The sequence below is a fragment of the Drosophila obscura genome, unplaced genomic scaffold, assembly GCF_018151105.1.
Source record: "Drosophila obscura isolate BZ-5 IFL unplaced genomic scaffold, ASM1815110v1 contig_84, whole genome shotgun sequence".
Taxonomy (NCBI): domain Eukaryota; kingdom Metazoa; phylum Arthropoda; class Insecta; order Diptera; family Drosophilidae; genus Drosophila; species Drosophila obscura.
This window is the reverse complement of record NW_024542877.1, coordinates 697,369-716,010: the sequence shown is the minus strand read 5'-3', so window position 1 is coordinate 716,010 and position 18,642 is coordinate 697,369. Positions and strand designations below refer to the sequence as shown.

The window sequence follows — 18,642 nt, the reverse complement described above, 5'->3', positions numbered from 1 at the left end:
TTCCTTAATACAGAAATGCTGGAGAAAATTCTACAGAATTATTTTCTCCGTTGGCATTGTCTAGCCAAGAAAATTAATAATACTCGTACATATATCAAGGTAAATGACGAGAGAGAGAGCGAGCAAAGAAAAGCAAATATTTAACCAAAATAATACGAGTATTTTTGGTTTGCTCAGAGTCTTTCTTGGAAGACTCTTATGGTTACATTGCCTCAAGGGTAATTCCCTCAGCTCCACAAAAATTGGGTTCGCTTTTCATTTGGTTTTATTTTTTTGTGTCATTTTTCGTTGTTGTTTTTGTTTTTTGTTTTGTTTCTGTGATGCTGTTTTTGTTTCAGCTCAAAAAAACGACTTAAAAATATTTGATAATTGAATTTGTAATACATTTTGTTCTGCTTTCAGGTCATCCGTCTGCCCTTCTCCTCGTCTGCCTCTGCCACTGTTTTTGTTTCTGTTCTTTCGTTGTTCTTGGTTGTTAAGGGATAATTTTCCTCGAAGGGAAACCGAATGAAAAAACAGAAGGAGAGGTAGTGACGCATTGAATTAGCTTTCATTGTGTGTGTGTGTGTTCGTTTATTTGACAAGAGAAAATAACGTTAAATAAATACAGAAGGCGACACAGACACCACACCCACAGATGCATTGTTTTTCCGCTCTGCTTTTCTGTGGAGTCGGAGGCGGAGTGGAAGAAATTGTCACACAAATTTCATTTGATTTATTTGCCAGTTTTCGTTTCAATCCCCACCCGGAACACCCTCTCGACATCCACGACGACGACGACGACAACATCCATCGCCGTTTCGTTTCGTTTCGTTCCGTTCCATCCCATTGCCAGACCTTTCTCTTGTTTTTCCATTTGTGTGTGTGTGTTTTGTGTTGGCAATTTTCACCAAATCAAATCAAAATCTCCGAGAGACGACCCAAAGCCGACGCTCGTTGCCTACATTTTGCGGCCAGACTCAAACCCAAAGCTTACAGTGCGTTTCGGTTGTACATTTACAATATATTCGGACAGATGGTAGATGCGGTAAATCCTTCTGGTATTAGTATGAATAAATTTAAGGATGGCTGGCAATTATTTATTATTATAAAAAATTAATGAAAATATATAATACATATGTATGTATTTTCATTTTGTTTTCCTCTTCAATATTGTGCAAGTGCTTCCAAAGGCTAAATAAAATTTCATAAAAGTTCAACTTTGGATGGAAGTTTATGCCGGGGTCTTATAGTTTTGGTAGTTACTGTATGTGTCCATCTCTCCACTGCACACACACATAAATCTTATTCGGTTCTTGTTCCCTTTTTGATGGCATCTTGTGGGCATATCACTATAATTGTTACATTTATTCCACAACCTCTCTCTTTCCCTCTTTCCATCTCTCTCTCTCTCTCTCTATCTCTCACTTTATCTCTGTCTTTGTCTCTCTCTGTGTGGCCTTATTTTTCTCTACCATTTTTTTTCTTGGCTAAGCTCATTATAATTAACCAATCAATGCGAGAACAGGCGACACAACAACAACAGGCAAAGTCAAATCCCCTCAGAGATCTACTCTCAGCCTCTAATTTTCTCATACTTTTCTACCCCCCAACCCACCGCCACCACTCGTTATACCACTCTCTAGAAGAAGAAAGTTACTTGGAAAACGCTGATTTATTTACTGAAAACAAAAGAAGAAACAACAGCAAGGGAAACAAAGGAAAAGAAGATGAGCCTTCGGGGTGCAAGGAGATAGAGAGATGTGAATGGCAGGGGAGGCAGGGTAATAATAATGCGTAATAATGAAGAGAGAGAGAGGGCAGTGGGGAGACTGGTGAGAGACAAGACAGGATGCCCAGAGGCATGACCAAAGGACAATGGCAAAACAGAAGTGAGCCTCAATGGCAGCGAAGGCAGAGAAGGCAAAACTTCTCAGGTAATTATGGGCCTAAAAGCGCAATATTTTGTCCTCTCTTTCTCTCTCTCTCTCTCTCTCGCCCTGAGGCACACGCACGAACACCCGCCACACACACACACACACACACACGTACAGCAGCATATTTGAGTACTTTCTTCGTTTGGTTTATGGACACACGCACAAGTTAGGAAGCACAGGACACAGGACGCAGAACGAGGCTGCTGTTTCCTACTACTTAATGTAATTAGACTAAATTGCTTTTTAAGTGCGCCAAAGCGGAAAAAGTAACTGAACAAATACCACGTACTGTATGCCAAAAATATATATATATATAAGGGGGGGAGTAGGAAATCTCATACCATACTGTAGCAAAAGTTACACGGTCAAGGTCTGACGATGAATGCCAAAAAAAAAACCACTGGGCGTGGAAGTTCAATGATAAATCGATTCTGTAACCAGCACTTACACATCAACTAAGATCAAATGTTGCCTTAATTTGACTGCCGATATATATCGATAAATCACAGATCTACACCACATCACATCATTCATTTAACTAACAAATAAATAATGTTTAAAGTCTGTTTCCATTTCCAACTACCCGTAAACATTGCCTAAGATTTTCACAACGAAAAGGTGACATCAAAAAAAGTAAAAAAAAACAGCTGTAGAAACCATCAATCTGTCACACAAATGGCAAAGATATCCTGGTTTTATTTATTCCACAATCGAATACATTTCTAGAGCATTATCGGGTGTTATCCATGGACGTTTTTTTAATGGATAAGTTCACTAAAATTATTCGCCAATAAACGCCATCATCATGTTATGTGGCACATTGCAGCTATGCAATGCATTCCATTCCTAATCAAATCTGCCATAGCCTGTGTGCGCCCGTCATTCATGGCCTCATCCATCTAAAATTTCATTTTAAATAATGGTGACCCCGACAGCTTGATCGGTAGCCAGAACTCCACTGCCCACAGGGCACAGGCAATTCATCAATTAGATATATTATGAACCCAATAAACGTGTATGCCTTTACACACATAGCAGCAGCAGCAACAGCAGCAACAGCAGCAACAACAGCAGCCAGCAGAAGCAGCAGCAGCAGCAACAGCAACAGCAGCCAGCAGCAGCAGTGCAGCACCCGAAATTGGTGGAGGCGTGTAAAACATGATTACCAACGCAGCAGCTACTTACGGGCCAACATAATTGGACACAATTTTGGAACAGCAACAACTTCATGTACGAACGGTAGGGCACACCACACAGGCCATGCCCACACCAGCACGGCAGCACTGCCACACAGAGTTCATGCACAGCAATCTACATGCATATGCCACAAACTTTTCGATTGGCCAAATATTACCCTGCATTGCTATGCAATTTTGTCAAAACAGTGTCCAGAAGTGAGCCTTTTGCATATACTCTAACAAAGAGTACAGATACATATCTGATTGGATCTCAGGCTAAGTGTGTCAACCTTTTCGGGGCTAAAGAGCATGGCAGCAAGAGCAGAGGAGATGTCATGCTAGCCACACTGCACACTCTATCCTCGTTTAGCACCCAATGCCATGGCAACAATTTATACAATTTCATTAGTTCTCAATGATGTAGAACTTTTTTATGTGTGTTTGCGCGCGCTCACAAAGTTTATAACTAAATTGATTATGTTTTAACCCATGATATCGAAATCTCGTATCTAGCACATGGAGAGGGCATTGCCAGCCTCGACTTGTGCCTTAAGTTTTTGAGGTTAACTTTACTTTTGCGATTCTGTGTGTGTGTGTGTTCGAGACTAAGAACAGCTGCTGCTGCTGTGCTGCTGTCAGTTAAGCCCGCCACCGCCGCCCCCCGTTGGCGTTGGCGGTGCTGTCGACGCTCATGTAATTTGTTTTAGTTTTGTGTCCAACTCGAAAGTTTGTAATTAACATTGTTGCAAGTGGCAGTGGCAGTGGCAGTGGCAGTGGCTGTGGAGCGTAGGATGTGGCAGAGGCAGAGGCAGGAGTGTGCTGCTCCTGATGATGAACTTTCCCGTGGAGCAAATATTTTTGTTTCAACTTGGAGCACTTGTCACACTTGGAACACAAAAGCAACGGCAGCATATACTTAATTCAATGTAATTAATAGTAGAACAAGCAAAACTTTCATGTCCAGAGGAGATCTCTCTCACTCACTCACTCTCTCTCTGTGTCTCGATATCTTTTCTATCTATCCTGCAGTTGAATAGAGCAAGTTGGGGGGCCTGGACAGGTCTGGACAATGAGTGTGCCTCGACAATTCGATATCCATCAATAAATGTAATCAATATTGTGCCTATTGATTCATAGTTGTAGATAGATGAAGGTGCTCCTTCCTTTAGGCGTGAAAGTCCAGAAAGAGAGAGATATTTTTTTGTACTTTCTACAAATGCAAGTATCACGGGGGCAGAGGCAATTAAGAGGCCAGTCAATTAAGATGTACAAAGGACAAAGGACTGGGACTCAGAGCATAAATAGGCCTGCCTGCAGGAACAATGTGCAGAGCAATGTGAAAAATGCTTGCTTAAACAGGACGAAACATCTCACACTCCATTTGCAAGACAATCCTTTCCAGTTTAGCTCCCATTACGCACCTCTGCCTGAGGCGGCACAAAATGTACGAGAAATGCAAAAATTTAATGAGTTACTTGAAGCGAGCGAAAGAAGATTAGCTCACAAAAAAAAAAAAACATCAAGAGCAGCAAAATAAAAAGATTAAACGGTCGTAGCTGTATGTGGACTTTCACAGATAACTGCAAAGATATTCCGCTACATAGATACACTTCTCTTTGCCCGGAAAGTATCTTATGAATTCCTGGCCACAATATCTATGGTTTGTGTATTTGTTAACAAAGGCATTGGCATAGTCTCTCGTCGTTCGGTGGAGTGTGTTGAGTTTTTCCAAGCCCTTTGTTGCGGCGGTCAATTCTCGTTGTTGTTGCAGCCACAAAACATAGCCAGGCGCACGCCAACTCCCCCCACACCACCAAACCCCCACAACATATATCCAATATCCCAAAACCAGTCCCCGCGAGCCAACAACTGATGGACATGGCCAACAATGAACCTGGCCAACACACCTTTCCTTTGTTGCCCTGTCTCCTGTGTAGTCCTGTTGCATTTGCTGTCGCTGTCGCTATTGCTGTTGCTGTCGTTGCTGTGTCTGACTAACGGATGGACACATGCAGCGGTTATATGTATTGATTGTCAAATGGTATACTCGCGCATATATGTATATACATATTCGTTTTAGCTGGAATCCATTTTGGACATTCTCCCATTCCGGACCAGGGAGTGCTTCTCTCTTTGACATCGAATGGGTTTAGTTCTTGTTTTGTGTGTGTGTGTCGTTCCGTCCTCCGTCCATCTATTGTGATAATATTTGAATAGCTAAATGTTCAAGTTCGTTTTAGTTTAGTTTTTTTGTGTGTCATCCGATGGGCTAAGCTCAAAGGTCAATCCATTCATTTTTTAAAGCGAAATGCGCTTAGCAATCGGGACACATCGTTTTGACTTATCGAATAGTGGTGGTGGGACCTCTTGATGTATCTTTTCCATCGAGCACCCAGGATCACTTATTAAGTGGATTATCAAATTAAAGTAAATATCGATAGTTATCGATACCGTGTGTTATCGAGCGCTTGTATTCATCGCGTGGTTATTTTTCAAACGCATTTTCTATTGAAAATCGCAGCGCAGCTGCTTATCAATAATCGATAATTATCGATAACGCACAGCAAATATGAATTAAGTCCAAGAATTGAAGAGGTCTTCCCTTTAAAACAAAATAAGTTAATATATAATAAAAAAATGTTCCCACAATCATCATGACAATCGTGTGAAGCGCACTCTTCAGGGAATATTTCCCTTTGAATGACAGTCTACCAAGGGACGGGTTGTCAAGCACACTTACACGTACAATATTCCCGTTCTCTCTCTGTTGACATTGCAGCTGTATGCGTGTGCGCCTCCATTTGTCTATTGTAATCCTCGGAGTAAGCCCCAGTGAACTAATTTATATACTTAATACAGGAATTGGCAGCGGGGGGGAGACTCATATTTGATTTCGTTGCCGGACAAATTAGTTCTGTGTTTTTTTTTTTTTTTTTTTACCCTGCACCAAATCCCTGAGTCACCTTCAACTCTGTCCCCGGTCCCCATCCCCCATCAGGATAATCCTCCTCTGCCCACGCTCTGTGTGTGGGGCATAATAAAATTTACAATGTTATCCCAAAAGTGTTGTCGAGTTTTTGTCATTTCATTTCAGTACATTTTATATTTTATTTTATTTTATTTTCAGTTGGTTTTTTTTTTGCCACACAGCCTTTGGTGGCTTGGCCGCAACTATGTGGGCGGGTTGGGACATTGTCCTTGTGGCATGTCCTTCCATCGGAAGGGTGTGCGCACCGATGTCCTGCAGGGATTGTCCTGCGTTGTCATAATTCGCATATTAATGTTGTTCATTAAAGTTGTATAAATTATGAATGATATCACAGGAGGACTCTCCACACGCGTCGCCCACACATGAGTCGCACAAAAAGAGTCCTTGGGAAAACTGATTGTGCAATGTGACGTCCTCTTACGCGTATGAAGCTCTGATCTCCTGAATATTGTATTATGTAAGGATATTGTTCTCCGTTGTACTGCAGAACTTTATCGTTTACTGCAAATCACTTCGTGAAAGTCCTTCCATTTAATTTGTCATCTCTTAAGAAGTTAAAGCGTTGAATCAGCCCTTGGGCACGTATCCGTATCCTTGCCTACCAACTGCTGACTAATGCTCGACTCGAGTTGCACAAGCGAATGCTGCAAGAGAGTATGTCCGAGAATATGTAGTACTAGAACAATAAACACGTCGTGAACCTGATGCTCGACAATTGTTGTTGCTGTTGAATTCCAGGCAGATGCTGGAAAAAGGCAGGCTTCACCTGCTGTTCCCATGCCCATCACTTCTAATCGCATTTCTTTTACTTACGGCTTCCCTTTGTTAAACACCTTTCAGATAAATGCCCACAGATATCATCATCATAATCATCATCATATCATTATCATTGCATCGTTTCCATCACATCTTTCATTCGGTTATAAATGATGTTCATGTCTCTGACATTTTGTTTTGTTTCTTTCAACTGTTGCAGGACTTCACGACATCCCCCCCCCACAATGCCTGCAATACGCCTTCCTTTTTCTTTTTGGGTTGTTTTTGCTTGCCGCTCCCTTGTGCAAACATATATTGATTGGTCTTTCCATCCTGCCAGGCTCTCCCTGTCCGACCAGGGAGGGGGAGGGTAAATAAGGCAACATCTTTTCCACTTTCGTTGCGAATATAACATGAAGAAAGGCTATGGGGTTGGAGATGTGAAATATATGCCATTCATTTTATGCATGCAACAACATTTTGCCAAGAACGAACCCCAAGAACCCCCCAGACCCAAACTGATTTGATGATTGATTCGATTTGCCTTTCCAGCGGAATGAAAATGAAAATGTCCGCAGTGCAGTGGAAAGCTATGGAGAGAAGATGGCAAAAAGAGATGGCAAGAACAGCAGAAAGAGATGGGAGTACGTAAGATAGCGTTGCAGAAGAGCAGAAAGAGATGGAGTTGCAGAACCGCAGAAAGAGAGCACCAGAAAGTGATAAAAAAAAAAAATAGAAGAAAATGTGAGAGTACTCCCCCCGAAAGAGATGAAGAAAATCAGAAGGAGATGAATAAAAATCACAAAAGAAATGAAACGAATACTATTTATCTGTATTGGCAGATTGGCAGATCAAAAGGTCAAAGATCATTAAAGATTTACACCCAGCAAAAAATCTGTGTTTTTTTCTGGCGGCTCGTGTCACCATTAAGTCCACACCCATTCTGGGCAAATGAATATCCAACGGGTCACGGCATACACGGCCCACCCCCCTGCCTTCAGCGAGTATCTCTGGAGAATCTGTTCAACTCAATTGGCAAGATTTTCCCTTTTATTTGCACTCAGCTGGCATTTATGTTTGCACTTTATTTGAAAAGCCATCAGAAGGAGAGCGAACCGAGCAAAATACGCAACCGAATTGCCATTAGAGGACAGGTCCTGCTGGGGCGACACATAAGCCCCTGACTGCCCCTGACTGCCCCGACTGCCCTGACTGCTCTGGCTTTCTGTATCTGTAGATGTAGATGTGTGTCTTTTTGTGTCATTTTGTCCTTGAATGGCTTTGTCCCTTCCACTCTTTCTCTCGCTCTCTGTGTGTGTGTGTGTGTGTGTGTGCAGTCATCGGAAAGTATTATAGAATCAATTAAGTGGGTAACGATATTCATTTGCAACAGAGAGAGAGAAATTCTAAATCGATTTTCCACAGCATTTAAGCTTCATCAAAGTGCTGTCAAACACTAAGAAAAGTGTATTTGCTATTGTTTTTGGGCAGAGTATTGCTACAAATTACAAATACATATTTTACTCCCATTCACTTTCAAGTGATGCAACGAAAGACAAAGGTTACGCTCTACAAAGGATATCCCTTAAGCGAAAGGACATTTACCACGAGGTGTTTGGGTATTTTCTTTGCAATCAAATCCGTAAGAAAGATCTCAAATGTGGCATAAAAATGTTACAAAATTTACATTTTAATTTTAAGATATTTTTGGAAATATATGAAAGGTAAGTTTAGTGACATTTTAAGAGCTATTCCATAGCGATTAAATATTTTCTGAGCGAGCTTTATGCGAGTACCAATAGCTGAGAATAATAGGAGTTAGCTTAGGCGAAATTTATACAGAAAGTCTATCAGAAAAAGGAAGACTCTTATATATTTAACAATTTTGCAACTACTTTCAATTGATAAAAACTGAAAATCTTTATTCATTTGGGGAGAGCTTTATTGAGTGCTGAATCCTCAAAAGAAAAAATCGAAAAAATTCCAATCCACGTTACACAATTAAGGGAGGGGATGCGGCAGCCCTAGGATCCGCTTGAATGGTTTTTTTTTTTTCAATCGCAACTTTCGTCAATTACATAATCGCAGACAATTCATTTCCCCGTTCGCTGGCTTCTGCCATGCAAGAGAAGGATTCGGATTTCTCGGATTCCTTAATTTTATTTTGCGCCAAAGTGTCCTGCGGATGCGTCTCCAGAGGGGGAGTCATCGCGGCGCTGGTTTGTTGATGCCACAGCAACAACAACAAAGGGGAAAAAAAAAGAAAGGAAAAGGAAAAGCAAAAGGACAAGGACAAGACCAAGAGGGATGGATGATTCGTTCGACGGTTTCTGTATCGGTTTCGGTTACGGTTACGGTAGCGGGGGGGATTTGACAACCCTTACGCTGAGAAATGGCAGGGCAAAAAGGAATCGCAGACAGGCGGATTAACGCACAAAGCGTAAGAGGGGAAACAATTGGTCCACATAGAGCTATTGACCTTGTCAGGGAGACGCTGCGGCTGCTGATGCTGGGAGTCGGGTATGGCGCCTTGTCAACGCCTTCTTCGATGTGGCATGACCTTTCCCTTTGCCACATACATAAATAAGGCGAGGCGACAGCAGCTTGTCGGGGTCACCATCCCAGGAGCGGAGCGAAGGTTCATTTCAATATTACAATAAATAAAACGACAACAAAAGAAAAATAAAACACACATTTTTTTCAAAATAAAATTTTTGTTTGTGTGTTCGTTTTCCTTCCTTAAGTCCGCCCCCGTATCCAAGCCCGTTGTATCCCTAATATGGAGACCCGTTTCGACCATAAAACCGTTTGGCGCTTTTTCTCTCTATCTCTCTCTCTCTCTCTTGTTTGCCTTCTATTGAATTTTATTGATTTTTCTTCTTTCTTTCTCATTCCTTTTGGGGGTTTTTGTTTTTGTTTCTGTTTCTTTTCTTCTTCCGACATTTGTCGTCAACGTAATTTGCCACACAGCGCCCGCTTATCCATGCCCCCACCCCCCATACCACATGCCCCAGTGCCAGCCACTGCCTTTGTGTTTGTCCGCTCTTGAAAATGTTATTAAAATTTGATGGGGAAACATCTCGTGATTTATTCTTTATACATAGCCATCAAAGTTCTTCAGATAAAACTTGATTAGCCAGCAGATCAGTTTCACGTTTGATATACAATATATAGGGCATGCGGCATGTGGCAAGTGGCAAGAAGAGATTGTCCCTGGCATTAAATGGGGATAACCGATGAGTGAATTTAAATCGAGAATTCGAGATAAAACTGGATAAAACAGTTGTAAAGTTTTTTGTTTTTTTGTATGTTAATTTACGCCGGAATTCCTTTCTAAAAGAGACCGAAGAGCGCTGCTGCATGACACGCGACACGTATCTCAACAAGAATTAAATAGTGTTTGCCCCCCAAAAACTCTGAATGATGCTTGGCTGCAGGACTCAGAAATAACCCAAAAATCTGATTATGGCATTGGCATGCACCTCCCACCATCACCATCGCCCCCCTTCTTTGCCTATGCCATCGTGTGCCACACACACAAACACCCATACAGACACACACACATGAGCGGGAAGGATAATGACGTTAATGAAGTTCCACAGTTGCTGCCACACAGAAGTTTTCATCAGTTTGCCACGTTGCGTTACAAAATGTGCCCATAAATGTGTCACGCCTCCTCCTCCTCCACCCACTTCTCTCCAACCACCCCTCACTCTCTGTGGACACCCCACCCACACCCCCCTCAAACACTGTAGAAATGGCTGAAACGGAATGGTCGAGCCACGCAATCAAAGAACCGTTGAAATGGCTACCGGTTACACATAATACGAGTACGTCCGTCCGTTACCCTGCCCCCGTTCCCCCTGCTTCCGTTACCCCCGCCCTGCCTGTACCGTTATACGGCGGTACGTTCTAGACGTGCCACGTAACGGCGGCCGTGTGTGTGGGTGGTGCGGGGTGGGGGTGGCAGCGCATGCGAGAATCCCTTTAGCAGTCGCCAACTCGACTCCTCTACGTAGTCGTCCTTAAATAACATTGCGTTGTTCTTTATTGGTCGTTAAATCTCTTGCGGTTGTCGTGTCTCCGTTTTGTGCCTCTCCGTCTGTCCCATCCACTCACTCCCCCACCATCCATCCACACACTCACACACACACACACACACACAAACAGGGGGCCAAACCCCACCCTTGTGTTGTTATGCTGAAGCGCACACACCCGCACCCGGCACCCGGCACCCGCACACAACAACGACAGAGCAGCAGCAGCAGTAGAGCAGCAGAGCAGCAGAGCAGCAGAGGCCTGTTGGGAGTCACGTTTTCCTAGTTGGGATGTGAATCTTAAATACGTCAGTGTGGCCACAGTGGAACAACATCATTTAGTTACGGTATTAAAAATTAAATTTAGAATTTAGTTTTATAGGCAAAACTTTAATGGAAAATCCATCCACGGTGTGGTTCCACCGTTCCGATGAAAAGGATCCTCGATCTTAGATTTTAAGCAGTAAAAAGTATGCCTATGCCCACTGTTCTGTCGCCTGCTGGCGAAAGTACGCGAAAAAGCAGCCGAAAAAAGAACCGTTCGATTTCATTCTCTAGCTTGGGAGAGCGACAGAGCGTATTCAAAACGGTAGCAGAGCGGTGTCAGTGGCAGCGCGAGGGCAGAGCTTCGGCAGTGGAATAGCCTGGCAGTAGCAGCGCCTGGGCAGAGCGGTAACAGTGGCAGAGCATAAGCAGCGCTAGGGCAGAGAGCCAGCAGCAGTAGCAGGCAAAAGTGTAAAAGCAAAAACGCAAAGACAATCCAAATGCAACAATAAGAAAAATGCCAAATCCGTAGGCAAATTAAAACGGGACAGAGCGACGCCCGACGGTTTTTGCATTTAGATTTTGGTTGGTCGTTTTTGTTATTGTTTTTGTTTAATTTTTTTTTGCATTTTAGGGTTGCGTTGCAGAGCACCCAGCAGCAGCCGTTCCTCCAGTATTTGTTTTTGTATTAGCGGTAGGAAAGAGTGGAAGAAGAAGAAATGAACGAAGACGAAGAAAAGTAGAAGGCCGTGGCTGAGAAATTCCGTGACGTGACGTTTCTGCGCTCCTCTGCAGTTTGGAGTCTGCTGCTGCTGCTGCCGCTGTTTGCGCCCGATACGAGAGAGAGAGGAGATAGAGAGGACCGTCAGCGATTCCCCTTGTCTATGCTTATTTGATACCTTTTTTTCCAACGATTTTGTGTGGTGTAACTCTCAATCTCTCTCTTTCTCTCCACCCCACCACACAACTTTCTGTACAGTATACAGGGTATTTCATGGTCGAGGCTTCAATTCTATAAGGTGGTTCGTGCTCCTTCTGTTCCCACTGCTGCCTTCTGTTTTTCCCCTTCATTTCACTTTCGTTCGCTCCCCGCGCTGCTGCTGCTCGTGACTTTGGTGTTGTTTTGCGGCCGCCATCTAAATGCCAATCCCTTGCACACACCACCCCGCCCCTGGCCATTCATTCACCCACTCACTCCTCAAGCAGTGTGTCTGGGTGTGTGTGTGTGTGTGTGTGTGTGTGTGCCGTCAAGCAGTGGTGTCGTGTCCTTCATCAGGATGCCAACAATATAAAGCCTATTTTCATTGTTTCCTCTTTGTCGACATCTTTCTCGTTCTGTTTCTCCCATTACTCCCTGTTCGCCTTGTCTCCCCTTTTCCCATTACATACTCCCTTTCTGCCACTCCCCCACTTCTCCCTTTTCAGAAACTTGAACAGCTGACAGGGCGACGACGTCAACGTTGTTGTTGTGCTTCGGCGCCTAGCCTATTGTTGTTGCTGTTGCATGACATGGGCCGTTAATTAAATTAAGTAAAAGTAGCAAAGTATGTTCCCGTACATTATTTAGTTAGGAACGTCTCCCACTCCCCACTCCCCACCCTCACTCTCTCTCTCTTTGGCTCTATTCTCCTTCGACTACTCTTTGGTATATTTTTTACCGCTCTCCTCGCGACCGAATGACTTTATCTGAGTGCCATGTGATAGGGCAGAGGGGGCGTAGCAAGGGAAGACCCATGGCTAACTAAATGTTGTTGTACCTCTCTCTCTCTCTCTCTCTCTTTCTATTTAGTTATTTTTCTTTCTTCTTTTTTCGTTTCTTCTATAGTTTTTCCTCGTTCTTTATCTTTCTTCTCTGTTTCGCAGTTTTTTTTTCTTTATCTCTCTCTCTCTCTTTCTGACTTTTTTTACTGCAATAACAATTGCTGACCGTGGAACGGAACGCATGTAAATATTTATCTTGAATATATTTATAACCATTTCTTTTTTTTGCACACCCTTTCCATACTTTTTTCGCGCGTACTAAAGTTTTGTATTTTTATAGAGACTGGAATACTCATCGTATTTTTATAAGGGCTGACAACACACACATACAATACATACATACATATATTTATGCACGTAAATAAAAAAGAACGCTACACTGAAAAAAATGGAGCTTCTGCATAAGATTGGTTGTTACAAAAATATTACTAAACCAAACCAGCTAAAAAACATATTCAAATATTATTTACAGAGCCTAAAAAATATCCAATTGTTCTTAAGGGCCTATAAAGGTGAATAAATGTATTTATTTAATAAGTAAAAATGTAATAAAAATAGTACATAGATAACATAATTTTAAAAAAGTTTAATAAACTAATTCATTTGAGAAAAAGTTTCAATCAAAAAGTGCCCTTTCCCAACTTGCCCAATCGTAAATATACGACACAATATTCGAAATTCCATCAGAATTTATTCATTCAGCATTTCGAAGACACAAAAAATAAAGTTTCCTTTGCTTAATTAAGGCATAAAGAAATCTCTAGATAATATCTCTTGAAATACTTTTTCGCTTGCGCGACGCGAGTCAGCGGCAATCATCAGTTGGGGTGGGCGGAAGAGAAAGGGAGATGAAATAGGCGCCTCCTTGCTATCAAGTAAAAAGAGAGAGACAAGAAAACTGTTGTAAAGTCAGAGGCAGTAAAAAGTACGAATACAGTTATGGGTTTATACTCTTGTTTGTGGATCATGGCCGAGGGGGTTTTTCCTACCAAAAGAAAAGCGATTTGCATTAAACGTTTAGTTGAGGCAGCAGTAGCAGCAGCAGCAGCAAAAAAGGAGAACCAGATGAAGCAGACAGAGAGATGAAGGCAAATCGATTAAGAGGCTTTTACCTCACTCTCTCTCCATCTCTCTTTCTCACTCTCTTTGCACGTGACACCAACAGACGGCTCATGGCACTACAACGGGGGAGTGCCGTACCGTGCCGTGCCATGCCGCCTAGAGGGTTAACAGTAGGTAGATGTGGCAGGCAGGCCATTGAGGTGGCAAGGGTGATTGGAGTGGAGTGGAGTGGAGTAGCTTGACGTGGAGAGAGCAAAATGCGCCACATGGCAAAACGGGGCATAATTGAGCCGTCTAACAAGCCCAATGACCGATTAAGCCAGCATGTCGACTGACCCATGGACGGACGGACGGAAGTTTAGTCCGGCAAAATGGGTGCCCGTGCCCCTGCCTCGACTTTGAGTTTGAGTTCCAGTTAATGTGGGGGTTAAGGTGAGGCCTCCAGAGCTCTCAAGGATGTGGATCAAGTTCTACTTTCGGGGGATTGGGGAATTACTTGAAGGATAGACTTACTTGTCTTACTTTATTGGAACATGAATCGATATTTGTCTTGGCAGAAAATATTACATATTCGTTTTAGAACCTTAGCAGGTATATAAAAGTTATTTATTTCATTATTATTATATTTAATGTAAGTTATAGTTCACGTATTATCGTTGAGATAATGTCTCTTTCATTTAATTAGAGTGCCATCCATTAACTTTGACTCTGTTCAGCAAAAACCACTCTAAGTATATTCTAGATATATCTAATATATTTTCCCTACATATCCATAATCATTAATCGAACACGTATTGATTTTTTTGGGGGAGTCGTCGCTGTCGTTTTTCGCTGGCGTCTCTCTTCTCTCTCTGCATTGGAACACGTCAACGCATTTTTTCACGCTTATCTCCAGATCGTTGGGTAAAATATGTGTATATAGAGCGGGGTGTAGGAGGTGTGTATGTACCTGTACCTGTGTCTGTATCTGTATCTACAATTTATCTGCCGGTTAAGGCTTATCTTATCAGGCAGAAGCCAGCACCTGAACCAGTGGTTGGGTGGTTCGGTGGGATGGCAACGAGCGAGCGGGCGAGCGGATGACGAACTTCAATTCAATTTCTTTTCAATTTCTTATTCCCCTGTCGCCTACCACCGGTCTCGCTCTCTCTTACACGCTCTGTCTATCTGTTCATTCCCTTACATTACATTACCCCTTTCCCGCTCTTTTCCTATTTTCCCTTTCCCCACTTTCCACTTTCCCCCTCTTTTCTTTTCCTTTTTTTGTTGAAAATTTGCCGCATTTTCCTACAAAAAGTGGCACCTCAGTGGATAGATTTTGTTGGAGTTTTTGGGTGGGAAATGTTTTTGGAGGGCTCTCTTCACATTTTTTGAGGGTTGTGGGGGGGTTCCGTAATGATGAGCGACGGTGTCGTGTTTTCATTAAGCTTCAAGATATTTAAATATGTTATAATAATAATAATAATAATAATACGTGTCTCTGTATGTGTATCCGCCCCATGGGGTGGCATTGAAAGGCGACGGGTGTTCGGGGTGGCATTGAAGGCGAGGGATGGTTAGAGGTGATTTTCTGGGGGTTTTCTTGGTTTGGTTGTGCGCTGTTTTGGTGCCTTGCAAAGGTGTGTGTGTGTGTGTGTGTGCCTGTGTGTGTGTGTCTTTGTCTTAGTCCTGTCCTCGTCCTTTGATCCTAATCACAGTCACAGCACAGGCAAGAGGACCAGATTTTTGGCATACTTCCCCGAATAATCCCCCGCACCAACCATAGCCATCCCCCACCCCACCCTCTTTTGCGTTTCTCGAGAGTTTGCTTTGCATTTTGCGGCTTGCTTGGAAAATGTTAATTTTCCTGCTAATGGGAGGGGGCTGTCAGAGGGATACATGTGGGCTGTATGTTTAAGGGCAAATTACTTTTCCGAGCTGAGATTTTTCGCACAGAGCCGCTAAAAAGAAAATTTTCTTTCTTTAAACGAAAGCAAAAATTTTCTACCACGAAATTTGTCGAAAAGTTTGTCTCAATTTTCATAACAATTATAATTATGGGAAATACTTTCTGTTTATTGCCTGGCAAAATGGTGAATTTGCACTTTAATGAACTAAATTATAGAATTTTTCGGCTGCTTAATTGGGCATTTCTTTTGAAAGGAGGAAACCCAAAAATGGTTAGAATTGAATTCCCATGAAATAGTTTAAGGAAAGAAATATACGAGTAACAGGGAACAGGAAAAGTTTAGTAATGAATTAATGCAAATTCCCTTGAACAAAATAACACATTATTTGGGGACCCTCACAGAATCGCTGATATTCTCCTCGGGAATTGGTGAACACAAGAAAACTGTTAAGCAATCGAATTGCAAATGGAAAATGGACAAAAATGAAATTAGCACTTACCAAATGCAGTACGGTATTCACAACCTCACGGTTGGTGACCTGCCCAACCTCGATGAGGCCGATGAGGACGGCGAATTTAAGATTGTCGGCGGTTGTCATTCTGACAATTTCGTCGGGCCGCTTGATCTCGCTGTACGGCGGACGCATGATGTCCGCCATTTTTGTCGATTGAAATTGATTCGATTTATCGTTTCGTGTTTTGATTGAATGGCGTAGTTATTGATATTAATATTCAATATTATTTTCAACGCATTGCCAGCGCGTTGCGGTTAATTTTTTTTTTTGTTTTTTTTTTTTATTTAAGTTTAGATTTCGATTTTTATTTTTCGCATAGATTGAGTTATAAAATTAATGGATGGAATGCACACGAATGGATACACGGCACACACACACGATGCACAGATATATAATACATATAATGCTATATATAGTATATATACCTATATATAGGACATATATTCAAAAACAATTTACGATATATTGCCAGGCAATTGGAGGGGAGACGAACAAAAAAATTAGTTGAAATTTTTTTCTTTATTAATTAAAAAATTTTTTTTTTTTTTGGCTTGATTTATGTCGTGATTTTGATTTTGCAAAAAAACTTTTCCAATTTATCAGGTTGCAGCACGTTGTGGCTGTCGCTGTCGCTGTCTTGCTGCCACTTCTTGGGGCACATATTGAGGGGGGAGCAACACCCACACACACTTCTCTCCGCCGCAAGCCTTTAAGCACTTCTCTCTCTGCGAATTCTCATTATTTTTACATTAATTTCTATTAACTTTTATATTTTTAATTGCACAACAGAGCGAAAAAGTTTCGTATTTGTTTCAAACTTGTTTTGCCTGTGGTTTTATATTTTGAATTTTTTGTTTTTGTTGGTGGATTTTTTTTGATGATATTTTTGTGGTGGTTGGTGGTGACATACACATACAAAAAAGGGGAGAAAGAGAAAAAGGTTTCATGAGTAAAATATGCAAGAAATTCAGATCAATTGGCGATCGATCTATGGGTAAGGGAGTGCAGTGCGTTTCAGAGCTGTGGAGCGGTAGGTGCAGGGTTTATTTCAGAGTTATATTATATTTTGTACTTATAAATGTTTTTAACTATTTTATATATGTATTTCTTGTTTCTTGTTTTTTTATATTTGCCAACCATAATCGATAATATTCGATGGCTACGATTTTTTAAATTAATTGATTAATAGACATTCGATAAGCCAATCGATTTGACTCTTAACTTTGATAAAGCATAGCTCCGACTGTCACTACAACTATGAAACACACTGTACGTATATGTACGTTTCTTTGTGAAATTAAAATCTATATGAAAATTAAATGAAATTCATATTTTAAATTCATTTTCTTGGTTTTCTTTTTTATCAGAACTCGCAAGTAAAGCATTCTAAATATTCGTTTGATCAAATGGAGGAAGGGACGTTCAGGGGGGATACCTTTACAGAGGGGGAAATACGTGTGCTCGATGGGGCATGAGAGGAAAGGAGCAGTCCCATTATTCATTCGGTTTTCATTCCTTGGGCCAAAGTGGAAAATTGTCTGGGGGAATTTATGTGCATTTATAATTTTTGCTGCTTTTACGAGTATTTCTGTATTTATTTTATTTTTGTTTTCTTTTTGTGGCTCATTTTTATGCATTATCTGTGTCTGTGTATCTTTGAGTGAACCGCACTGACTTTTTTGCCTGAACTTTTCTTCAGATCAGCAACAAAAGTTTACTGTTTTTACATTTATGTACATATATATTCCCATGACTCTGACTCATCTGTGGATCGATTTCGTTATGAAAGAGTAGTTCTGCGGCAAAAGGTTTTGCTCGGGGCTCTCTCGCCGTCACGCACCGGCGATAAGGCAGGGCCATTGGCCTCTGGAAAAGCCTGGGAAAACCTTTGAAAGAAACGCTAAAAGCAAAGCAAATATCGTGGCGGCACACACACACACCCAAGATTTTGTGTGATGGGAATTTTAATAAATTTATTAACACAGTGAGGACCAAAAGACCAAAAAAAAAGTGTTTCTTTCATTGGATTTTCCATCGCAAGAGTATGAAATATTTAAGAACTCTTTTGAGGGAAATTGCTCACTAGAATTTCGTTGTAAAGTGTCTAGGAACTTTTCTTGTAAGAAAGTCATTCACTTTGAAGTACATGCATATATGTATTTTTGGATAGAGAGCACTTCATACAACAAGTTTTCCTCATTAAGAAAAATCGTTTAAAAAGCTGACACACAAACTTTCTATAGATATTTTCACACCTACAGAGAAAATCAAAGTTT

At 41.6% G+C, this 18,642-nt stretch overlaps 1 protein-coding gene across 1 annotated transcript in view; it reads right to left on the bottom strand.

The window, feature by feature from the left end:
- LOC111068985 (neurobeachin) overlaps positions 1–16,981 on the bottom strand; it is a 179,867-nt gene extending 162,886 nt beyond the window's left edge. The window contains exon 1 of the mRNA XM_041595842.1: positions 16,352–16,981. Coding sequence (XP_041451776.1) covers positions 16,352–16,510 — 159 coding nt within the window. The 5' untranslated portion in view covers positions 16,511–16,981. The remainder of the gene's footprint in view (positions 1–16,351) is intronic.
- Between the last annotated feature and the right edge of the window lie 1,661 nt (positions 16,982–18,642).